Here is a 25,185-nt window from a genome sequence, read left to right as displayed (position 1 = left end):
TAGCCCTTGATGTTGCCTGTGGTTGAGATTTGTGAAATGTACTCCTCTCCCACCTGTTCTGCTTAGCCCCGCATGTAAAGATCTGGAATCTGACCGTGGATGCTAACAGTGACTATGCTAACGTCAGCTGGAAGCACAACTTCCCTGTTGACAGCAGCGAGTTTGTGCTAGAGTTCACACTGGACAGTAAGACCCAGACACACTTGCTGAGGGCTTGTGAAGGGAACGCTTGTGCTTTTGATAGGGCTTGCTGGAGACCCAAATCATCCCAGTATAACAGACCCAGTCTCAGGATATGAACTCTTACAAGGAGTGCTAGTTTACTAGACAGTTTACTGCTGTAACGTGTGCTATATACCAATACCCATAGACATTGCTGTGAGCCCCAGCTACTTTTATGCTATGATAAAAAGTGAGCTACATGTTGTGCTGAATAATGAAACATTCATCATATCGCTCAGCTACAAGCTGAGCTGCTCTGCAAGTTGTTCACATCCTTTTTGTATGATGATACTGATAGATATTCCTCCCAGACACTTTTGGAAAGAACAAAGGCGCAGTGCTCCGTTTTATCTAGCGTCTCCGAGGGATGAAATGAGCCTGCCATTGTGTCTCCTGTGGGGTTCGGTTTTGTGTCCTCAGCAGTCCTTGAAGTTCCCTTTAGGAAGCTCCTGTTCTCTCTGGCGGCTTGCAGGAACAGGGAGAGATTGGAGTAAAAAATTTGAGGGGGAGAGAGAGCGGTTGAAAATGAGAGAGAAGACAGAGCCTCTTGTGTAACTAGCATTGGATTGAAGGTCATTTTGAAACATTGAGTAGGGATCAAAATGACCTATAGAACAGCTCCAATCTACATTACACCACAGGCTTTACATTCAAAATATTTTTCTTTCCTATTCCTCTAATGGCTAGATAATAACTTTAGCTTTTTACCTTTCTGCCTAATGCCCTAATTCATGGCTTTTTGTATTTCGTTTGGTGATTATGATGTACTGCTAACGCATATCTATGTTTAGCAGCCACAAAGTCAAAAAGCTTTTGTTTATAATTAGCCTGTAGAAAAGGAATTAGAGGCATTTAGCATTGGCTGGCCAATGGTTAACAATCTCCCTTTGTTTTGCGCTCTCCCTTTCTCTCTTTCTTTCTCTTTCTCTCTTTCTTGTCTTTCACTTATCTATATCATCACCATTCTATCGATCATCATTATCTGCCCCAACTCCATGTGCCTTTTATGCTAATATCATTATTCAGCTGCCCCACTACTGATTAGCTTGGCTCACAGTTCCTAGTCAGAGTGCAGTTTGCATGAGCCTGGCTGGAACATCCTGATGTGCATCTCAAACTTCTGCTGTCTCTTTCTCTGCCTGGCTAGTAGATGTTTTTTAAGCAGAGGGATAATGAGGGGGTTAATGTATCCAGCCCAAGGTCATCTCTATGGGGCTTCATCATCATATCCTCAACCTTGAATCATGCGCTCAAGGGCACAGTGATGCAATCGCACTCTGTGATAGTGTAAAAGCCAGCCAGCTAGAGGTTTATAAAATATGAACCCACTGTGCTGTGCATGGAGGAGCAGAGGGATAGATTGGATATCATGGAACTGCATCAGGTCAACACAAGCTCACACAGATACGCAGACAGACACAGTGTAAAGGAGCCTTGGCACGGACATGTCTCCTAACAACGCAGGATATTGATTCAATCCTGCCCTCCTTCTCTCTCTCTGCCCAGAGAAGTAGCTGGCTGCCGCATGCTCTGTGTGTGTGCTGTGCTGTTTGATAAGTTAAGAGTTAAGTTGATAGAGCGTGAAGCTGGAAAGGAAAATTCTTAATCTGATGGTACTTTACTTTAAGGGGTTCAGTAACTCTTTATTTGGATTGCTCCTTTTATATGTTTTGTTGATACCTTGCATCTAACTAAATGTGTCTTAAATTCACCTTAATTGTTCCTAACACTAAACTTTTTACAGTAACATAGTCTTGCACATCCAGACATCATCTCCACCATGAGCAACTTTGAGCTAAATGAGTGGGAATGTAAACGTATTAGGATGGGAGCAAACCAATTGAAACATTTCTGAACAGTCCAAAGCCTCATGAGCTCAAAGTGACAGGAAGTAGTAGTGGTCAGTATACCCAAAAATTTATATAATCTTATAAGTAAGATTTCTGACAGTTTTGGTAAATATTATAGCATAGTGTATTTATGTATATGGTTTTTAAAATAAATTCATTTTGAATGCTTATTTTTGTAAATTAATATTTTTTCTGGAATGTCCTTTCATTTTTAATAAGAACTATTGTTATTATTGTTTCATACTAGTATAAAGATAATGACAAAACCCATACTTTAAACCCACCACGAAAAGGAGGTGACAGCCAATAACTGGCTCGACAGTGTTGACAGGCTCAGGGTAGGAGGTGACAATGCATTTGTAAACATTGTCCGACAGACAACAAGCCTTTCTTTAGCCTGTCATCATGGTTGCAACACAAGTGAGCATGCTTGAAAAAGTCCCACTAGAAGCTTAGAATGTAGACATGTGTCTGCAAAGAGCATCTTTCGAAGCGATATGAAAAAACATTACCTCTTGCAGAGGAAAAAGTTCCATTAGCTAAAGATGTGCTAATGATAGTGTCACTATCTAACGACTGAACTCTAGAAGGTAAAAGAACCCAGACTAGAGTAATCTGGGGTGTGTTTTAGAGGGGCTGTACCCTTGTTAGAGGTGGATTTCGCTGCAGTCCAGCACCAAAAGTTTAACAAGTTGTCCCCAGTCGAGTATTTTCTTTATGAGATCAGGTCTGGCCCTGCAAGACTAACTCTAACCTTAAGCTCAACCCAAAAACTAACCGTAACCCCAGCCCTAAATTTAAACCCAGTGTTAATCCTAACCTAAAACGGTTGAGTTTCATCAGATAGTTTGTTAACAATTTGAACATCTTTTGCTAATCTGTAGGAGACTGTCCAAATAAAGTGGGGCTGAAGTTTTTCTTCATTATGCTGAACAAAATCTCAGACATTCTGTGGTAATCACAGTAATCACGCTGTGCACATTTTTTCAAGACACTGCTGTAATTAGTCGCATTATGTATTCTATCTCCACCAGTACAATGGCAGAGACAATGAGGAAAATTACTTTTTGATGCTGAGATTTTTTTCCCCATTATGTTTTTTTCAAAAAGTTAAAGCTACAAATGACAGACCAAGATACTGAGATAACGTGTTTCAGCTGTCCTCTTTGCTTTGTTCACTATGTAGCTTAAGCTAACCTTTTCAAATGCCCGTACGGTGCTTTGCAAGAAAGGCTGTGGTCAGCTCTTAACAATAAAGGTGCCAAAAAGGCTGTTTGGAGCAAAGCCATAGAAGAACCAATTTTGGTTCCCTGAAGAACCTTTCAATTTACAACCCCAATTCCAATGAAGTTGGGACATTGTGTAAAATATAAATAAACACAGAATACAATGATTTGCAAATTCTTTTCAACCTATATTCAATTGAATACACTACAAATGCAAGATATTTAATGTTCAACAGATAAACTTTATTGTTTTATGCAAATATTCACTCATTTTGAATTTGATGCCTGGAACACGTTCCAAAGAAGTTGGGACAGGGGCATGTTTACCACTGTGTTACATCACCTTTCCTTTTAACAACACTCAATAAGCGTTTGGGAACTGAGGACACTAATTGTTGAAGCTTTGACCGGGGTCTCCATTGTCGTATTATGCGCTTCATAATGCGCCGCACATTTTCAATGGGAGACAGATCTGGACTGCATGCAGGCCAGTCTAGAACCCGCACTCTTTTACTATGAAGCCATGCTGTGCAGAATGTGGCTTGGCATTGTCTTGCTGAAATAAGCAGGGATGTCCCTGAAAAAGACGTTGCTTGGATGGCAGCATATGTTGCTCTAAAACCTGTATGTACCTTTCAGCATTAATGGGGCCTTCACAGATGTGCAAGTTACCCATGCCATGGGCACTAACACACCCCCTCACCATCAGAGATGCTGGCTTTTGAGCTTTGCACTGATAACAATCCAGACAGTCCTTTTTGTTGACAGACCTTGAGATGAGCTCGGGCCCAGAGAAGCCGGCAGCGTTTCTGGGTGTTGTTGATATATGGCTTTCGGTTTGCATGGCAGAGTTTTACCTTCCACTTGTAGATGGAGCGACAAACTGTTCACTGACAATGGTTTTCTGAAGTGTTCCTGAGATCATGTGGTAATATCCGTTACAGAATGATGTCAGTTTTTAATGCTGTGCTGCCTGAGGGATTGAAGGTCACGGGCATTCAATGTTGGTTTTCTGCCTTGCCGCTTACTTGCAGAGATTTCTCCAGATTCTCTGAATCTTTTGATGATTTTATGGATTGTAGATGATGAAATCCCTAAATTCCTTGCAATTGCACATTGAGAAACGTTGTTCTTAAACTGTTGGACTATTTGCTCATGCAGTTTTTCACAAAGTGGTGAACCTCGCCCCGTCCTTGCTTGTGAACCAATGAGCCTTTCAGGGATGCTCCCTTTATACCCAATCATGACACTCACCTGTTTCCAATTAACCTGTTCACCTGTGGAATGTTCCAAACAGGTGTTCTTTGAGCATTCCTCAACTTTTCCAGTCTTTTGTTGCCACTGTCCCAACTTCTTTGGAACGTGTTGCAGGCATTAAATTCAAAATGAGTGAATATTTGCAAAAAACAATAAAGTTAATCCGTTTGAACATTAAATATCTTGTCTTTGTAGTGTATTCAATTGAATATAGGTTGAAAAGGGTTTGCAAATCATCGTATTCTTTTTTATTTATGTTTTACCCAATGTCCCAACTTCATTGGAATTGGGGTTGTATGTTTCTTTAAAGAATCTGCTTTTTTAAAAGGTATGTGAATGTGAAGAACCTTTTTATAATATTTACGTTACCTCATCACAATTGAAAGGTTCCATACCGAGTGCAGGTTTTCCTAGAATGCTACATCCAAGTGAAGAGCCATTTAGGAACTCTTACCTCTAAGAGTGTAATTACATTATTTTAGCAGGAAGATTTGACGAAGCATTTTATTTTAGCACATTGCATGCTGTCCCCAGCATGAGTTTTAAGGAAGCTGAATTCATGCTTATGTCTTCTCACCATTATGGAGACCCTGGAAAGACGATGTGTGTTATGCTAGTCGTGTCTGGCTTCCTCTGAGATGAGATAAGGTCTGTAGATGGTTGAGACTGGGTGCTTCTTCTTTTTCCTGTAAGCTCACTGTTTTATTCTGTCGCTCCCCCTTTGGAAGTATTAAGTAACAACTCAGCATCAAAGACTGTGTTAGGTATCAGACTTCTTAAATCGTTCTTGTAATTTCCCGGAGCTAGACTTTGATGTGAGCCGTATAAGTACTGTCCAAAATTTGGCCAGCAGTACCATTCGCTATCACTTCACAGAATTGTCTTTCTTTTTCGATCATTTTCTGTGGAGAACTACACTGTGACCTCAGACAGAGCAGTCCTTCAGCACTCTGCTAATGAGGCTTCTTCAGAAAACTTTATACTGCCTCTGCATGCCTCTTAAAGTCTTCAGATGATTATTCTCTTACTGAAAGATATGGTGGGAGGGCTTACCAGTCTCAATCAGTGTGACTCACCATCTCATGGAAGAGACGGCTTTGCTGCCTGTCTGCTTTAAGTTGCTATTATGGTAGGTTGCTCTGTCCTGGTTTGATGGACGGTCCTCTTGTGTCTCCTCCTCCTAAGGTAATGGCCCTATGAAAAGTGTGCTGTTCAAACACCAACCCCCCATTAAATTGGCTGGGCTGACAGCTGGGGCCAAGTACCGGCTACGTGTCTATTCCCATGAGCAGCCTAGCATCACCAGCGAGTATGTCACCTTCGAGACCAGCGGAGGTGAGGGCTAGCCTAAAACCAGACCAGAACTGGAGCCTAATACGTTAAACTGCAGGCTTATTATTCAGTTATTTACCCTAAATGGTCCATGTCCAGAAAAACTCGTTTTCTTTGCTTTTTTGAAATAAGAGGTTGTAAGAGTACATTGTTAACGTTTCAAATCGCTCCATTCACTCACCACATTAAGTATATATATTGAAATGAACCTATAAAACACAACAAAGTGCATTTGAATGTATCTGTCTCATATATCTTGTCTGTCTCATCTTCTATGTGCTATACAGTTTAAAGTGTGAACAACCATCAAGAAAAATAACTAGTAGTACCAGAAAAGGTTATGTGACTGGAGCAGTCGAAGTCAGCTTAAAGCAGTTTAGCCCTGCCCATTGCATGGAGTGTTGCAGCTTAGGCTGCTTTTTGAATGAGTCCTAATACAGGGCAGCTAATAAACTCATTTACATATATATATATATATATATATATATATATATATATATATATATATATATATATATATATATATATATAGGACAGCCTTTTTAATTCTAAGTAATAAAGAAAGTTTGCCGTATTATAGTGTATTAATTAATTATTTTATTTTGAAAAAATAACACACAAGAACAGTTGCACATGATGGCCCCTTTTGGACTGTTTTTGGTAGTTACTTTAAAACTATTTTGTAAATTCTATAGTTTTGAAAGAGCAATTAAAATATGACAACACAAACCCTTACTGTTCCAGAGGTTAACAATTATTTTCATTCATTAGGTTTATAGTAATGTCTGCCTCAAAAATGGTTGATTTCTTTTTGCTGTTTTTTTGCACATAAATGAAAAAAGCTATTTAAGTGTATGTTAACCATTATCTCAAGTTTGGAGTCTGCACTGCACAGCTAATTGCAGAAGCCTTCAATTAATGCATTTCAAGCAATTGTTTGTGTGTTTAAGTCAAACTTTCTATGTTTTATAAGGAGCCAGAGCAAGGGAGCAATTTAACAAGCCACAGACATTTCCACTGAGAGTACTGAAGAAAGTGCAATATGTGGGCAGTATAATGTAACTGTGTTGAAACGCAGTCATTGCCTTTTGTGATGAATAGTTACAATCATATTCCTAATAAGCAGTTATATTTTTGTGCTAGTAATAAGCAATCATTTTCGGTGTTTCATAGATGAATGAGTCGATTAACAAACCTTTGCCTCTGGAATTGTCGCCTGGTTTCATTGATTGTGGTGTCTTTTAGTAAGCCATTCACATCCATAGGAAAACAGCCCTGTTTTTTTCTCTCATAAAACCTGTGATCATGGAATGATTGGTGCCCCAGGTGTGGTAACCCAGATGAAATCTCCCACGCCATGTTCTATAATAACATGCGGAATATAATATTGATCCTCTAGCTCTTGTTCAGTATTGTTTCCCCTCTGGCTTGGGCTGGTTTATGATATTAAGCATATTGAATGTGTCTGGATGAGAGTAGCATAATATGTCTTTTTGCCCTGATTAACACATAGATGAGAAAAACACATTACCTTTACATGGACTGTCAAGATAACCCTGCAAATGTTCAGCACCCAGTGTGGCAGCTAATTCTGTTTGGAAATCAGGTTGTAGTGCATTCTGGTGTTCATTCAACATGAAGCTTTGTCAGAGATACTAAGTTGAGGGAGCTAAAAAGTCCAGTAATCCATAGTATTGGCTTCTATAATTTTAAATGGACAAAAATGAAAGAAACAAAAAGATAAATTAAGAATACAAACTAACATACACATGCAAATCAAATAATGCAATACTTTAATTGACAGAGATACAAAATTTATGTAAAAAACTTAAATAAAAGCATTTTGGATAATTGCTGTATTATTTCATATTATGGTTAGTATAACCTTAGACTGTTTTTGATTGGTATGTTTTGAGAGTTTTTCATGCATTGACTGGTTTTGAAATTTTTTTGGCTGGAAATTACAGAAGCAATCTGATAGTAAACTATAGAATAACGATAGTAACGATAGTATAACTATACCCATGCACATTCCTAGTTCAAGTACCCTGAAGAAGTGATTTTAACATTTTAGCCCTAAGCAAGCATAGATGTAGCTTTTAAGAGCTAAGAACCTGAATCCTGGCTGATTGGTTGCAAATATTAGAGCATAGTAGGGCTTGTAAAGGCAAATAAAAGAGATGTGCTCCTTTCCTTGTTTTCTTTTTCTTAATAGCTCTAGAGAGAACGCTGACTCTGTGCTGATGTTGTTATCACAGTACAAAGCTTGATAATGCAGGTCCTAATGCACTCTTCCTCCCACTAATGTGTTTTTGATAAAGGACGGTTGTCAGTAAAGGTTATGCCTGCTGGAACTTAAAAACATTCATTAAAGATTTGATTTAGATATGGTTTAATAAGTCACAGGACAACTGGTGGTGAGTAGTTCATCTAGGAAACATACATTTTATTTCTCTCTCTCTTTTTCTCTCTCTATCATTCTTCCCTCTCTGTCCCTTATGTGTGTTTGTTGTATAATAGCCTACAGCAAGGATCAGGTAGACATTGCCACGCAGGGCTGGTTCATTGGTCTCATGTGTGCCATCGCACTTCTGGTCCTCATCCTGCTCATCGTTTGCTTCATAAAGAGGAGCCGAGGAGGAAAATACCCAGGTAAACACTAAAAGTGCTGCAAAGATGATGACACTCTAAAGGCCAATTCACATTAGGCTGATTTCCATAGAGATTTTAGTTGTCCTATTATATCTGTTGGACCAGATATGCTTCCATTTTAGGCTATTTAGTCTGTATATGGGAACTAAACTGCAAAAGCAGGCCGTTTTGAATGTATTGTTTTTGTGATGTCACAAAAATCACATATCCACCTTTTCAACCAGCCTTGCCCCTTCATATTAAAGTTCTATTGAGAGTTTCAGCTCTGAGTGCTTTTAAATGAGGTACAGTACAGGTCAGTCAATCAGAAGAGAGCTTATTTATCATAATATCTGTCTTATATCAGGCATAGTAATGAATACAGCCTGTTTAATTCTAAGGAATGCAGAAAGAAAAGTCTTTTAAAAATGAATTATGACCATTTTTGTAAATATAACTGCCCAAGTATTATAAGTGGATCTGAAAGAGAAAATATAAAGTACAAGAAAAATGCTGGCTCTTTAAAATATTAATTTAGTATAACAACAGCAGAAAAAAAAAACTTTGATTTCGGACCTGCTTTTTTGTGTTGTCAAATTGTAAACATGCTATAAAACTGATTAGTTAGAATGGAAAGGGGGACAGGTTAGCAGATTTTCCCACCTGAAGTGGTTTCATGAGTCAGAGGCAATGTACACAAAATCTTGCTCTATGCTATGCTTACATAGTTTGGGTAACATAAAATACACTATATATTTTCACTTTCAGAATAAAACCTAGACCATTTTATTGGTATGTCATGAATATATATATTCAAATGGCAGTGGCTGTTTTTAAATGGATATGCAAAGGTTTTGGTAAAATTGATATATTACACTGAGCATCCAGTGTAGCAGAGATAGTCCAGTAGAAGTGGAGCAGGAATATTTCATCACAATTCCAAACATTTATTCATGGATGTAGAGATAGCCTATTACATGTAATACTAACAATGTCAAATCAATTTGTGTTAATAAGTCTATGTTTATTTATTTGGTTCTATATTCTAATCTTTTCCATTATTTGGCACCTATTTTCCTTTATTTCCTCAGTGAGAGAGAAAAAAGACCTGCCTTTGGACCCTGTAGACCAGAAAGACCAGGATGGATCATTTGATTACCAGTAAGTCTGTCTTCTGCTTTAAAAGTAACTTCAGTGCTGAATTCTGACATTGAAGGGCCCATATCATGGAAGACTGATTTCTCCTCAATTTTTGCCATATGTCATAAATAAATCATTTAAAAGTTTCAATGTAACATATACTGATGGATACAGTATTGGAAACTGCCCAAAAACTGTCCATTTTGAATTTGGTTTTGTGATATACACACACACACACACACACACACACACACACACACACACACACACACATATATATATATATATATATATATATATATATATATATATATATATATATATATATATATATATTCCCCTATTCAATTTGCAGCAGTCAGTCCTTCCATTCACTTCAAAGTTACGAGAAAGACACAATACAGAGCAGCCAGTCAGAACAGAGCTTGTTTATATATATATCAGTCTTAAAGACAGCAACAAAATCAGCCTGTTTAATTCTAAAGGGTGAAAATTAGTCCTGTAAAATGAATTATGTTTATGGCTTATGTTTAGCCCACAATACATAATAAGTAGACTTTAAGGAGGAGAAAATTAAGTTAAAAAACTGTAAGATATGCCTCCTTTAAGCAAAAACATTTCACTTTGATTTTCTCTTCCTCTGCCTGAGGAGAGCTTATCTACCATTCTGCCTTCTAATGTTTTATTGCTGTATTTGGTGTGTTACTTGTTGGTGAATTGCCTTTCTTTTGCCTGTTTCAGGTTAGCTCTGACGTAATAGGGAGATGAGCAGGAGCAGCCTTTCTCTGTATTAATGAAAACTAACAAATAACTTCATAAAATCTCCTTTAAACAAACAAAAACATCAAAAATCTATAATTTCTTACACTTAAACTAACCCGATGCTTTACAGAAACACTGATCCCATTAAGCTTTCTGTTTAGCAGGAGCTAGGCAAGCATTGCCAAGGGCAGCGGTCACTCAAGTAACGAGGTAGCAGCGGTTGCCATGGAGTTGACTGCTCTCTGCTGTGGCCTCGCTGAGATTAGCTCCAGACAATGGTCAGCAAAACTGCCCTGCTCCCCACTAGTCTTCCTTCAGATAGCCAAATTCTAGATGACTATGGGATGGGCTACATTTGGCATGCATTTATGCCATACTGCTCGGGCACACAGTCCTTATGCCATTTGGCAGTTATTAAGGCACTGCAGTATGGTGCTAATTGTACCTTTGACATCATTATAAGCTGCAGTCATAGTAGTAATAATAGCCTGTTATTGTCAAAGTGCACTGGCATGGTCACTAACAATTTTATACCTGTTTAGTCTTATTGGAAATCTACCTTTTAATGTTTCTCACTGTAAGCTCATAGAAACATTCAAGTGTGGATTCTAAAGTGTTTTTGTTTCTTTGATTGAAATGATGTAATAAAAGGTTATTTTTATCAATACAGTTAGGCCTGTCACAATTATTACATAATTACCTTATCTCAGTTATTTGATGATTATTTAAGCTGACCATAATTCTTTTCCACCATTTTTAGCTTTCAAAATCATAAGTTTATGCCACAGAGAACAGAATGTGAAATGGGTACATTTTCATCTGTTGGGAGGTAAATAAATGTAAAAAGAAGAAAACACAAAACATTAATTTATAGAGACACATCTTTGGTCTTACTACAACAAAAGTTCTAACTTCTCCCTTGGTGCTATAGCGTCTTTAGAGGGCAGCAGAGAGTAATGTTTATTTGAACTGTCTGTTATCAGGTGGAAGCTAAGCTACGTTAATAGTTGCATAGAATTGACGAAAAAGTTAAAATCCTTAGTCACAAGCACAGTTAGTTGCCACTAAAATTTCACATTTATGACAGGCCTATATATATTCTTGTTTTTGCAGACTTTTTTTTTTCTTTCTCATTTTTGTAATTTGCCATGATTGTCATTGTTTGACATAGAAGCAAAGATAAGTCAAATTCAAAGTTGTCAAATTGTAAATTAAGTTAACTGTATTACTCACTAAGTAATTATATATGTAATTATGTAATTCTATTTGAGTAATTTCGCAAAATGAAAGCAGTAAGTGTTGACACAGATATAGGTTACACATGCAGACTGAACTAAAGACTGATGCATTAGCATTAGCTGTTTTAACATGCTTGTGCTTTTTCACTATAATGTATTAATCTGTTGAATGGAAAACGTTCACTAACAGGTGCACTAACAAAGCAAAACGTTTCATCTTACTTTCTGCAACGCGCAGCCGCTTATTAACATCTTCAACAGCTGTTCTGCATTCAGCGGCACACTTTCAGTTCATCTTAATATGAATTCCCTGACAGAGACTCAAGACCACAAATCTGCTGTAATTGACTGGCTCTCTAATGCCAAGTCCTTTTTTAGTGGAAATCCATGTTAAGCTGTGTCTTCTACCTGCACTCAACAGCTCTGCTTCTAACTCCTTTGTGGTCTAAACTGTTAAATGTCCTTTTTACCACCCATCTTTGTGACCCCACCCCTTCCTCTCTCTCCCTCCATCACTGAAAATGACGGATTGGTTATTAAGGAATGAGAACAGGTATTTGGTTTTGACAAAGCATCTGTCAGCTTGAGCATGTTATAGACCTCTGAGGATGTGTCATTGTTTTGCAGTTCGCCATCAGCATCTGGACAAGTCCTGGGTCTTAGCTGTTTTTCATGAGAAGAATGAATGGCACTCTGTGGTTAATTGAGTTTCTACCCATGCTGCCTAAAGTGGCCCATGAGGACGTTTAATGTCTAGAAAGTTGCTCTACCTTCACCCCTCACTCAGTTTGAGAACAAACATATTTCCATACTGTATATGACTTAATTAAATTTTAGATTTGCTTTATAAGTTATACCTTTTGGAGTATTTTAATAACACTATTTAGTGTTTATTATTATCAGAAAATACATTTTTCATCATTTTTTGCATTGTTTGGCATCATTTTGTTTTGTGGCTTTTAGACCAACCACAAATTTAGCATTCCAGCTGCCTAAGACACAAGGTACCCCTTATCTATATGTTTTGTAATATGTACACCCCCCCCAAACATAACTGTCATTTGAATTTCAAAGTTGTTCAAATAAGGATAACTGCATGTTGACAACAGCAATAAACACTGACAAATACGCTGTGCAAACTAGCAAGCTTTGTCAAGTAGGGTAGTGAGGTGGCTTTGACAGTAGTGGCCTTTTTGTTTGCCATGGAGTGCCACAGCAGCAATTTTCAGCAACACAATTCATTTTTCACATAGGCAAAACTGGCTTAGACCTGGAGTCCTTCTTTAGGCATGTCACTCAGAGGTCTATTGTTTTTTCTTAAAGGGAAGTTGGCTAGAAAGGCAGAGTCACAGCTGATGTCCAGTCAGCAATCTAGTTCTTCAGGGGTGTCGCATACCTAATTGGGCAACTCTTTATTCAAAATAAGGCTGCACTTTCAATCATGAAGCTACACTGTTGACAGTAATCAGTGCCAATGGGCATTAAACCCACCCCCATCGTAGTCCATTAAAAGCCTGTCATTAATGAGACTCAAACGAAGTCAGTATTTAAGAGAGTGTCCCAAAACAGCTTGACGGGTCTTGAAGCGCTTTGCTTTCCCAGTAAAAGATGGTTTTGTCTTTTCTCTGTAAAAGCATAATTGCTTTGTTTTTGTTGGATGGCTGACATTTAAAAAGCACCAACTCTGTGACGCAGAGGTCAAATCAATTTCACTGGAGTACCAACGAAGGGCAAAGTGCCTCTCCGTCCAGCCCTGTTTGACACCCTTGAGGTACTGTTCTGCTGAAAAAGCAGCACTCGACAGCAAGTACTCAGTGTTGCGGCTACTGACTTGAAATCCACTGTATTTCTTGCATGTAGTGTAATGATGTTATTGCTGTAGCCTGTAGCCTTTACTCAAATAAAGTCAGACCTACATGGAACATGCATGCAGTGAAATAGCTAGCAAAATGTTTAGGTTTTCAAAGCCTTGCACTGCAAAAAAGATGCCTTGGCAAGTGAAAGCACCTTACTCAGTATACCTATTATGTGTTTCATTGTAAGATTGTTACAACATTGTTAGAACATTCAACTTCATTTGTAGCAGGGGGGCAATGACAGATATTTTCAATAAGACTGTCGATTCTGAGGACAAGATTCAGTTTAGTTTTGGAAGTTTTATGTATTAGAAATGAGCACTAGACATACTGCACAGATTTCCATTTGTTTCTTAAATAGAATGTTTTTTTAACTTCTGCTGCACATGACATTAGTCCCTCCCTCCTCCCTGCTCACTTTACTCTGATAGAACGCACCTAGATGCCTGCATTTGATTATTGGCAGTGGATTTTGTGGAAAACAGTGGAGAAATGCTTCTAAGAGATTGAGGGGCATGTCAACAATACAGTTTAACATTTCAAGTGAAATTGTTTTGTTTTGTTTTTTTTGCTTACTGTACTAAAATCATTATGCCCATGTTTATTAAAATTGCTTTACAAAAGGGAGATGATCTAACTACATTGGTAGGCTCTGTGCTTTTCCAGTGCAGTAAAAAAAATAAATAAATAAAAATGTCTACAAATAGGTTGAATAATCTTACAGTGATCTTACAACAATCTCATAATGTAAAGGTAGACATATTGCCTACAGTTAAAATGCTTCCACTAGCCAAGGCATAATTTTTTATCAGTGTGGGTCTGTGTTGACAACATATCTCTTGATTTTAAAATGTTTGATTTCACTGTGTTATGGTTTGTAGGATGTTGATTAGCCAGATTACATTCACATCAAACAGAATAATTAGCACGTCTGCTCTGCATTCAATGCATAATTAGCAAAAATAGCAGCTTCTACGTGTCTTGAATAGAATATTAGGGACAAGTATGTATGAGATGAAAAGAAAAGTGTTACACTGGTTTCTGTGTTCAGCTGTTAGTTTCTCAGTCCCCCTGCAGTGACTCAACTGTCTTTTCAATTGGTTTTCCGTCATGTTTTTAACCCTCTTTTTCCCTATTGTTCCCTGAAGGTCTCTTGAAAGGGAAAGGTATGAAAGAAGAAAAATGAGCATTTTTGACTCCCTTATTCTCAGTTTGCCCATCATCTGCATTGAGTTTTTGGTTTTAATCGATTAACACACACACCTAAATCAATACTGGCATAGTCCAAGATGTAAAAGCACTCACCCCAATGTTTTAGCAAGAGTGGATTTCACTCAGCATCTTTAACATTTTTCATTATTTGACCTCTGGTTTGACCTTAATCCATCAACTAGATTAACTGTATTCTGCATCAAACAGATTTCTTTCACCAGATAGCCTCTGGCCCAACCTTAACCCTGCTGCTGATTCTTAATATTAGGGTTTTTTTGGAACTACATTATAACATTATTGAAATTACATGATCATTTTGACTTTTCTCAGTTAGGTTTGTCACTCTTGTGTTTTAACATATTTATCTTAGAGTTCTAACCTGTGTCATTAATCGATTAAAACAAAAATTCCTTATAAGTAGGGCTGGGTATTGGTATAAGAGATATTGAAATACTAACAGAGATATCTTGTAGATATCTTCTTTTCAGTTGCAAACTGAAAGTGAGTGTGAGGTGCTCCATCCACTTTTGATTGTGTAGCATCATTTAGTAGAGTCCTAGAACTTTTCCCAATGGGAAAAATGAAAAGCGCAGCTACCATGCTTTTCCTATCAAACTATATACTTTGTTGATTTGCTACATTTAACATGCTGGAAAATTTTAAATAAAATATAAAATGTGTCTTCTTGTTGTCCCAAAATGTCACTGGATGTTCTGAATTACAAGGTCATTAAGGAGTCACAATATGAGTATTGCTACATCCATGCTAGAAACAAGCTAACATTCCTGTGCAGTGAACTGATGTCACATGACAGTAAGTCTACCATTAACTGTTACCTTAGTCAGTAACAACGCCAGATACTCAGACAGCTTCACTGAGATATTTGACAAAGCTTGCTGGAATGCGTGGGGTATTTTGGTGAGGATGCCAGTTTTATGAAGTCAGTTCAGTGCACAGCAGTGTTAGCTTGCATGTGCATGTAGCAACATTCATATTTCACCTCCTTCTCCTTGTAAATTCAGAAGATCCAGTGACATTTAGAGGAAAATGTTAGTATTAAACATTTTCGTTTATTACGGGGTGTGATTTTTAAAAATGCTGTTTTCCCCATAGGGAGACATTGCTTAGACTCTTAGGTGCTCTCAGATGAGAAGGTGCAACACACACTCACATCTTTAGCAAAAGGTTAATTATTTGGTCAAAAACATGGCCTTTATCACATGGCCTTGTTACACCCTTATATGAGCATAGCAATGACTAAAAATGATGACTTTAGAGATCTGTGTACGGACTATAAAACATTGCAGAGTAGACAAGAAGCGTGTACATTAACAGCATGTGGATCATAATTTAGACAACCAATCAGTACATTTTTGAACCAGCATGCCTATTGGCTCATGGATGCTAAGACTGGTTACTTAGATACTGAAATTCAGTAGTAAATAATTCAGAATCTGATATATGTATTAATTCTAATAGTATTGAAGTCATTTGGGCAATACTGTAAAAATATTAAACTTTGATACCCAGCCCTGATTATAAGCAGTTTCTGGTTCTTCTGTTCCTTTTTAAAAATTTAACGGAGGTTTGAATATTGTAGTATGTTGTGCCAAATATGTGGTTTCAAACCAGTTTTACTTACGGATTAATGCTCACATTATTGCCTCTCTTCTTTTGCCTCAGTGATCCCCTAAGCACAGTGACAATGCTACTGATGTGGGCTTCCAGCTGACATGGTTTCAGAGCATGGTGCATGCAAGGAACCATGTCCTCTAGCCACATTATATCGAAACTGTCATGTGAAACTTACACTGTACACCACTGGCCACTTTTTTTAGAAATACCTCATTGATGTACAGTTAGAGACTGTAGCCCATCTGTTGCACACAATTCACATTAGTCTTCCTCTAGCCCTTCATCAGTGGTCAGTTTCTGACCGCAGAACAGCTGTTCAGGACTTGTCAACAGCAGTCCTGTGATCAGAAACAAGATTTAGTGGTGTAGAAGAGGACAAATTGTGCATGAAAACAGATGTCTACTGTCTGTAATTGTGCACTTATATAGCGGACCTCATAAAGGCATCTGTTGATTGTACATTTTGTGAAACATGGATAGGTGTGGCTCATAAAATGGCCAGTGAGTGGACAAACAAGATAGGCCTTTCTAATAAAATGGATAACAAATCTTCTTGGCTGGCTGATGCTTCTTGTTTCTGTGAAGTGTACACTAGATGAAAGCATTTTTGTAATACAGAAGACTTGAGTATATCATAAGGGCCGTTCCTGGGATAAAAATAGTGTCAGTCACACCTTCTTTATGATTGAGGTTTTCAGCATCGTCCACAAAATAAGAATCCTTCATTCAATGGAAAAGATCTTGTGAAAGTCTGCACTATAAGCCTTTTATCTTTTTTTCTCTCAAGTACCATACCCAGGTTCTGTAGTGCTCTTCAATTCTGTGACTGCTGTGACGGAGCAGATGTGCTTTTCTAATTCTTGCATGATTATCCTTCATCCTTGTGAGCAGATTCAGTATCAGCATCATATGTCTGTGAACGGATGGCAAGTGGATTAGTAGAACATAGATGTGTTGATAATTTACCATGATACTACCTTAACCATAATGAATGATTGTGTCTGGGCTGCAGAAGAGTTTTGTCAATAAGCAAAGCATCTGCACCCCCTCACCTCCTCACCCACACTGGGCTTTGTGCACCTCAAAAGTGGCTCTCTCCTGGGATGAAATTCGTGTTTTTGATATCTTTTCTCTATTGTCTGTTTTCTGAGGGAAGAAAAAAATGTCAAGTTCTACTTTTGTGAAAAAGCTCCTGAATTATAGATAGTCCTGCAAAAATAGTTTGCCTCTTTGCTATCCAATGCAAAGGTTTCCCTTTGTGGTTTTCTCTCGGATATCCACAATGAAAAGTAACAAAAGAGCAAAGCAGCTCAAAGTTTTCTATTTCTGAGGACTCTTTGGTTTCAAACTATTCGTTATCCTGGTAGCGATTCCATTTCAGGAGTGCAGAAATGGAAAGACAATGAATAGGCACATGCAGATATGAAATGTCAAGGACAAGATTAGTTAATACCTTGTGTTTGCTGATACCCATAACCAACTATTTAAAAATAATAAAACAGTGCTTTTCAGATTTGCCCAATTTTTAGATGCTTTCGCCTGCTTTGCTACTGCTAGTTTTCTTCCTAATGCTAGGCGTATGTGATGCACTTTATATGGATCACTGGAATTATGATTTTTGAAATGACTTATTAGACTAGTAGCATTGAAAGTACTTAATGTGTTTCCTTCCTTCTAAAAGATTGTCGCAAACTGCTTTTCTGTTGTTCTCTTCTAAAGCTACGAAAACATCCATCTTTATTCTACAACATCTGAGCATGACTATGCATGCATCAGTGCTTGCATGGGCAAAAATTGCGCCAAGTACCAGCCATAATTATCAGCTATAATTCTAGAATCACATCAATTATTATTAATCATTTAAAATTGCCTGTTTGATGGTGAAAAACCGAGTACTATCTTAAAATGTTTTTAGCAGCAGGAAGAACATCAATAACAAACAAGTGGCTTCACCTGGATGTTCGAACTAAAGGACAGTGGATAACTATAGTTTGGGAGGGTTATAATATGTAAAAGTTAACTTGTGTTTTTGTTAACAGTTAATAATATTTATGTTTTTTTTCACCTTTTTGCTAAATGGGTTTAATACGCTTTATGGCCAAAAATATGTATACACTAGTGTGAGCTTGTTGGACATCCCATTCCTAAACAGTAGGCATTAGCATGGAGTTGCCCCCTCTTTGCACCTATAACAGGCCACACTCTTCTGGGAAGGCTTTCGACAGGATTTGAGTATCTGGGGGAATTTGATCATTCAGTCAAAAGAGCATTTGCGAGGTCAGACACTGATGTTGTACGAAAAGGCCTGACGCACGATCAACATTACAGTTAATCCCAAAGGTGTTCAGTGGGGTTGAGGTCATGGCTCTGTGCAGGAGTTACTTCACACTGCCATGTCTTTTTTGAACCGCACTTTGTGCACAGGGACGCAGTCATTTTGCAACAGGAAAGTGGCTTGCTCAAACTGTTGCCACAAAGTTGGAAGTTTGTAATTGTATTTGTATGCATTAACGTTAGCCTTCACTGGAACTAAGAGCCTGAGGTAGGCAGTAGGTAGTGTCCTCCAGGCATCCACCAAACCCAGATAGCAAAGTGTCATTTATCAGTGACTGATCATCAGTCAACACTGAGTCCAATGGTGGTATTTTGCACCACTCCAGCCATTGTTTGGCACTGTGCATAGTGATCCTAGGCTTGTGTACTGCTGCTTAGTTACTGAAACCTATTTCACGAAGCTCCTGACACCTGTGCTGATGTTGCTTGCAGAGGCTGTTTGGAGCACTGTAGTGAGTGATGCAACAAAGGATAGGCAATTTTTATTCACTCTGTGCTTCAGCACTTGGCAGCTCTGCTCTTTGATTTTGTGTGGTCTGCTGCTTTATGGATGAGCTGTTGTTGCTCCTAGACGCTTCCATTTCAAAATAATAGCATTAACAACATTAGCCTTGACCAGGGCAGATCTAGCAGTGCAATAATTTCTGTGGCTAAAAATTGTGGCTAAGGTGGCATCCTGTTAAAACACCATGTTTAAAGTCACTGAGCTCCACCCGTGAGCTCTACCTATTCTACTGCCAGTGTTGATCATTAGGGATTGTTTGGCTATGTGCTTGATTTTATGCACTTTTTAGAGTGTGGCTGAAACACCTGAACTGAATAATTAGGAGGGGTGTCCACATACTTTTGGTCATATAGTGTATATTGTTCACACATGTAGACCCTTAGCTGTGAAGTGGGATGTTACATCACTGTGTGTTTTTTTTCCTATCACTTCAACAGTAGCGATGAGGACAACAAACCTCTGCAGGGCAGCCAGACATCTCTGGATGGAAATGTGAAGGAAAGCGATGACAGTCTGGTGGATTATGGAGAGGGAGGGGACGGGCAGTTCAACGAGGACGGCTCCTTTATCGGCCAATACACAGTCAAAAAGGACAAGGAGGAGACGGAGGGCAATGAAAGCTCAGAGGCCACTTCACCTGTTAATGCCATCTACTCACTGGCGTAGAGCCTCCTTCGCCTCCGCCCTGGGGACAGCACCGCCAGGAAGCTGGAGGCCTGCAAATACACGAATATTTAAGCCAATATATGTAGAGAGAGAGCAAAATGGAAACACACATTACACAGAACGCTGAGATGCCTTGTCCCCATGAAAAGAAGAGGGTCAAAGGTCAAAAGCAGACCCTATCCCCACACTATTTGGAGGGGAATTTAGAGCAGTGCCTCTGTCCCTAAGCCCCACACAGACTGTAGTGTGTCTATAGGGCAAAGGGGCATAGGGAAAGGGACGGCAACTTGGGACTTTAAAGCATTTTGTGTGGCTTTTTTATTTTATTTTTAGAAATCCCAAACCCGCTTTTACCCCTGACTCCCTCTCTGTAGCTAGCATCAAAGAAAAGGAGACACAAGCGGCAGTCCTGTGACATATCAACTGTGGGCCGACTCCGCAAAGGGACGTCGGCAAATGTGTTTATCATATTGATATTTCAGCAACGAAAGATCTGTTTCTTTTTCCTTCTCACAGCCGATAGATGTGTCAAAAAAAAAAGATACATGAATGCTGTAAACAGTGCCGGCACAGCTTGCTGTGCCATTCAAAGCTATGCACTATGTATTACCACTCTACATTTTCTTTGGTTTGAAATCGGGTGATAAAACTTCTCATTTTCTTTTTTAAATGTTGTCTTGCGCAAAAAGCTAAACCTTAAATCTCTGAAATGCTATACTTCCTATACCTGGCATCCTCCCTGCAGATATGTATGTTTTCATTTGCTGCTTATCGAAAACTTTTGCGAGTACATTTTCATTGGCTGCAGCTTTAGCATTGCCATAATCGCCACTGAAATTTATAGGTCCCAACCCAAGCACCATCACTCGTAAAATGTTGAGAAAAGATATTATTTTGAAGCATGGTAGACATTTAGTGCAAGAGACAATGGATAGGATGAAAAGAAGACTTTATCTCTTTTAGGGAGACATTATGTTGGAAAAAACACAATTGTATAATCATTTTTCATAACTGACACTAAATATTAGAATGACGATAATGATGATCATGATGATGGACCTGATGGTCACCATTGTTGTAGTATTTGGGCCTTTGTTTTCATAACAGATTGTGCAGGGAGTTTAGGACAGTTGAGATGCAAATGTAGGTGGACTGCTATAAAAACGTGTAGAAGCAGTAAATACTGAATGGCTTTCTTAACAGAGAGAAAAAGTCACATATGTGTATTTTTTCCTTGATTGGAAAATTGACCTATCTTGCTCTGTCCAAAAATGTGTTGTTTCATAGCAACTGTTGCAAGGTTTGCTTTGTAGGAAAATCCATGTAAGAAATTCTAGCACACAATTCTTTTTTTTGTTTTGTTTTTGTTCAAAAGCCTACATTTATTGTCATATTTGAAATGATATTTATTTTTAATATATGTATGAAAGTTAAGATAGATGCTAAGTAGATTTTTTGACAATCAAGTATTGTCATTGTAATTAAAACTTTTGATTAGCTACAACAACATAACCCAGTTTTTCTATCGCTAGAAGTTTTCCTTATAGGTCTGCACAGGCATGAAAGTGAACCCGTCCCTTACCTGCAAGTCCCAACCTGAACCTGCCCAGTTTTGTACTGCCAAATTTGACAACCAAATCCAGCCCGAACCCACCTGCATGTATTAATAGAGATAGATTCTTGCACCAACGCTTTGCTACTAAGTGATTGAGTTGAATGATGAAAATGAACTAAAATGAACTCTTACCTGACTACCACTTAAAATACTATTGCATAGTACATGGCTGCTATAGTACATATTTTATCTGGTATAATGACCAGGACGTAATGTTTTCACAATGAAGATATCTTGAGTGTAGTAGGACTTTGTTGCACACATACTAGATTATACTAAAGAGAGAGAGAGAGAGCACAAGAGGAGAAAAAGTCTGTGTTAATTTTACAGTACATAGGCATATTCCTTCAAATAAAATCAAATCTACTACATAAAAAATCACCACTAGCCTGATGTTGTACATAAAAAATCGGCTCAAATCCAGCCCGAAAGTTGATAATATGTCAGGCTACAAAAGGTTCGGATGGGGTAGCAGACTTCTGTTTCCAGCCTTGCAACAGTTACGCATGAATGCATTTGTGGTCGGAGCGTGGATAGGTCAGTTGACTGTATGAAAATGAGTTAAAAACAATGTTAGAGCCAGCAGATGTCGCATGCTTTCTTTCTAGAGCTTGGCCTCAACACTGCCCACAAAAGCCATGCATCTGTAAGTCTAGTGCCACTTAAAAGTGGTGGATGTGACCACTAAGCTTCTGCACTCACAAATACAGCGCCACTTTTTATACTGCACCAATATAGTCACTTCCCCCCAGAGGGCTGGTTGTATGTAGAATCAATTATTTATTTGTATTTAATTTATACCATTTGTAGGACTAATGGATTAACGTTGACTTTAACGAACGCCCAATTTTAACTGCTTGTCTCACAGGGTCAATAATCATGACTCTCAACACAAATTGAAAGCTGCATCACGAAAGCTTCTTACCTAACTTATGGTAAATATATACTTTAATAGATCTATATTAGACCCATACTATATGGCAATAGATGGGCGATGGATTTCTGCTGTACACTAACAAACTATACTGTTGCCATTAAATGTATGGTTTTGTCTCTTGATTGTGCTGCTCTTTTAGTATTACTGTTATTGTATTACTGTTATAATGTGTTGATATATTTAGAATTTATTTAATGTACACTTTTCCATGACACAGAAAGGAAATATTGTTTATTAATTTTGCTCAGAATAGGTCATGTCCTCTTTCATCTGTGTAAATATTGGTTTTCTCGACTTCACACTTTACAAAGGAGCGGAACAGCAGTGTACTCAGTGCATCCCAAAATGGTAGATGCTGTGAATGCATTTCAAATATTACTAAGCTTTGATTGGATATTTTCTTACACTCGACCTTTATGATTGGCTCAGTACTGGTCTGGGGTATTTGAATGAGGCTAACTTGTGCCCCCTCTTTGTTTTGTATTGTATGTAAGTGGCATTGCTGTTCTCTCTGTTCATTTGTTACCATTTACCTACACAGAATTTTGGGTAGGAATCTTACATGATGTACATAGTGAGTGCTCTAAAACTCTTGTAGCATTCTGCATCCTTCTACAGAGGGTGAAGCTTAATCTTTGTCTTGGTGATCAAATGGCAGTGTGTGAGGCGAAGTATGTTTTTTTTTTTTTATCACTTCCTGTTTATACGACACTTTGCCTCAGTGTTGTCCAATCAGACTGCAGTCCTGTTCTCCTATCATGCCTTTCACTTGACATTAGTAGAGGATCATACTGATGATGTTGAGCGCTCTGTGGAAGGGCTCTAAATCAGGTCCAAGGCGATCCTGAAATCGATGTGATGTCCTCGATAAATGCCTTCACGTTAAAGAGAGCTTTGTTTGGTGAACTCATTGAAAACTCATGTTGGACTTTTCATCAGTTTCTGCGTTTTCCGATACCTCAAAGCAATATTCTACCTGTTTGTTTTTCTCATTGTCCTTGTTTTCATTCCCGTCGAGTAATCTGCCACCAGAACTTTTACTGCACCCTACAGATGATGATTTACAAGCACAGACAATTCACAGAGGAATAGTGACTGTGATCTCTGTGGCTTGTAGTCATTTAGAGTGACCACTTTGAGGGTAACTGTGTTTTATGGAAATGCACACTCTTAAAAACAAAGGTTCTTTGGAGCGATGTCATAGAACTACTTTTGGTTTTCCTAAAACAGCCTTTCAATGGAGGTGTGAAATTTTTTTTTTAGTTTACATAACTTTACATAATGTAAAGGTTCTATACCAATTAAAGGTCCTCTAAAGAGCTAAAGTCTATCCTAAGACTTTTAGGAACCTGCATTTTTAAGAGTGTAGAAAGCCAGTGATCATGGTACACCCAAACCTGCTCAGAAATGGAAGATAGGAGTTGTTTTGTGTGTCTGTATTTTCCCTTTGCACTCACCTCTTTGACAGCTGCATTTGCTGTCCTCATAGATGCTTTTCTTTTTCCATAAAGACAAAAAAGGGAATGGACTGGTGAAGTTCAGAACAGATAATATATGAATATGTTGTTGCACATGAAGTTTATTCTGTCTTTCTTACATCTTCAGTCTGTCTGTGTGCTGGTTTCTGGCTTAATGTATACTCTGCTCTAGTCAGTATACTCTACTCAGCTAGAAAAAGTGTGTTTTAAATATCAAGTGTCAAAGAGTTGAAAACATAGATTATGCACTTCTGCATTTCAACAGGATTTTTTTCTCATCTCAGATTTTTGTTTTTTATGAATTCTGTAAAAAGCAGAATTATCACATCATATTTCACAGATTCAAATTATTATTATTATTATTATTATTGTTATTATTATTATTGCTGTTGTTATTCAAAACACTAGTTTTGTATCAAAATCTGTTCCTTTTTTCTGTCATCAGTGTCCCAAGACAGCTCTTTGATTTATTGCTTCTGCCTGCAGGGTAACAGTGTTTTATGTAAATCTAGTCAAAAAGAAAAATGGCATATTACCATATTCACCATGTATGCGTGTATGATGAGATGCTGCAACTTAATCTGCTAGGCAAGCCTTTCTTTTTAGTAAAGCTCTGTCATTTTCTCTAGCTTTGGGCTTCTGTCTTTGCTAATGTTTAACGTGCAACTGTGAATCACTCATGAGAAATATTAGTTCTTGGCACATTATTTGTTTTAGCAGGTTTGCTTTTTAACATTGAACCATCTAAATGTATGATTAGTAATTAGGGGTACTTTGAAGCTGTTTACATCTTACAATAACACATTGCTGCTGTAGGAGGAAAACTTCGCCATTTCCATTTTTGTTGTTTTTTCAGTTTTTGACATAGTTTGAAAATGCCTGTTGCCCTTTGTTTTGCGCAAATTTCATTAACAATGGACCAAAAAAAAAAACCCAAATTAACTTGGAGAAAGGTCTGGTTCCACTGACTTACATGAAAAGTAAAGTAGGTTTTTTCCTTTACCTGTAAAGTTACCATTTGGAGGGTTTTCTTGCGACAACAGCAATATGCTTCATGCTCAAATTGTATCTTAATATATTTTGGCTGGATTTCATACACTTTTTCACTAAAATGACTGTCCAGAAGCATTTGAGGAGAAGCATTTGTCTTTCAGATGCTTATAGCTGCATCATCACCATTATCCAGAAAACATTTTGGACACGAGGATGAAGTCCAGACTTACTCACAGACATAGAAAATGCATTCCATCTACACTTATGTTGAATGTGGTTTGGGTGATCCAATCAAA

At 38.0% G+C, this 25,185-nt stretch overlaps 1 protein-coding gene across 18 annotated transcripts in view; it reads left to right on the top strand.

Moving 5' to 3' along the window:
• nfasca (neurofascin homolog (chicken) a) overlaps positions 1-24,524 on the top strand; it is a 137,486-nt gene extending 112,962 nt beyond the window's left edge. For 9 of the 18 annotated variants that reach the window (XM_037532442.1, XM_037532444.1, XM_037532445.1 and 6 more), the window contains 7 exons: positions 67-186; positions 5,741-5,890; positions 8,408-8,539; positions 9,610-9,679; positions 12,200-12,211; positions 14,663-14,680; positions 19,638-24,524. In XM_037532442.1, the coding sequence (XP_037388339.1) occupies positions 67-186; positions 5,741-5,890; positions 8,408-8,539; positions 9,610-9,679; positions 12,200-12,211; positions 14,663-14,680; positions 19,638-19,866 (731 nt within the window). In that variant the 3' untranslated portion in view covers positions 19,867-24,524. Of the gene's footprint in view, positions 1-66; positions 187-5,740; positions 5,891-8,407; positions 8,540-9,609; positions 9,680-10,399; positions 12,212-14,662; positions 14,681-19,637 lie in introns of all 18 variants that reach the window. The other 9 variants (XM_037532458.1, XM_037532447.1, XM_037532456.1 and 6 more) reach the window with 4 other exon arrangements.
• Positions 24,525-25,185: the final 661 nt, after the last annotated feature.

Source organism: Pygocentrus nattereri, chromosome 21, assembly GCF_015220715.1.
Source record: "Pygocentrus nattereri isolate fPygNat1 chromosome 21, fPygNat1.pri, whole genome shotgun sequence".
In the NCBI taxonomy this organism is placed as follows: Eukaryota; Metazoa; Chordata; class Actinopteri; order Characiformes; family Serrasalmidae; genus Pygocentrus; species Pygocentrus nattereri.
This window is presented reverse-complemented; position numbering and strand designations above follow the sequence as displayed.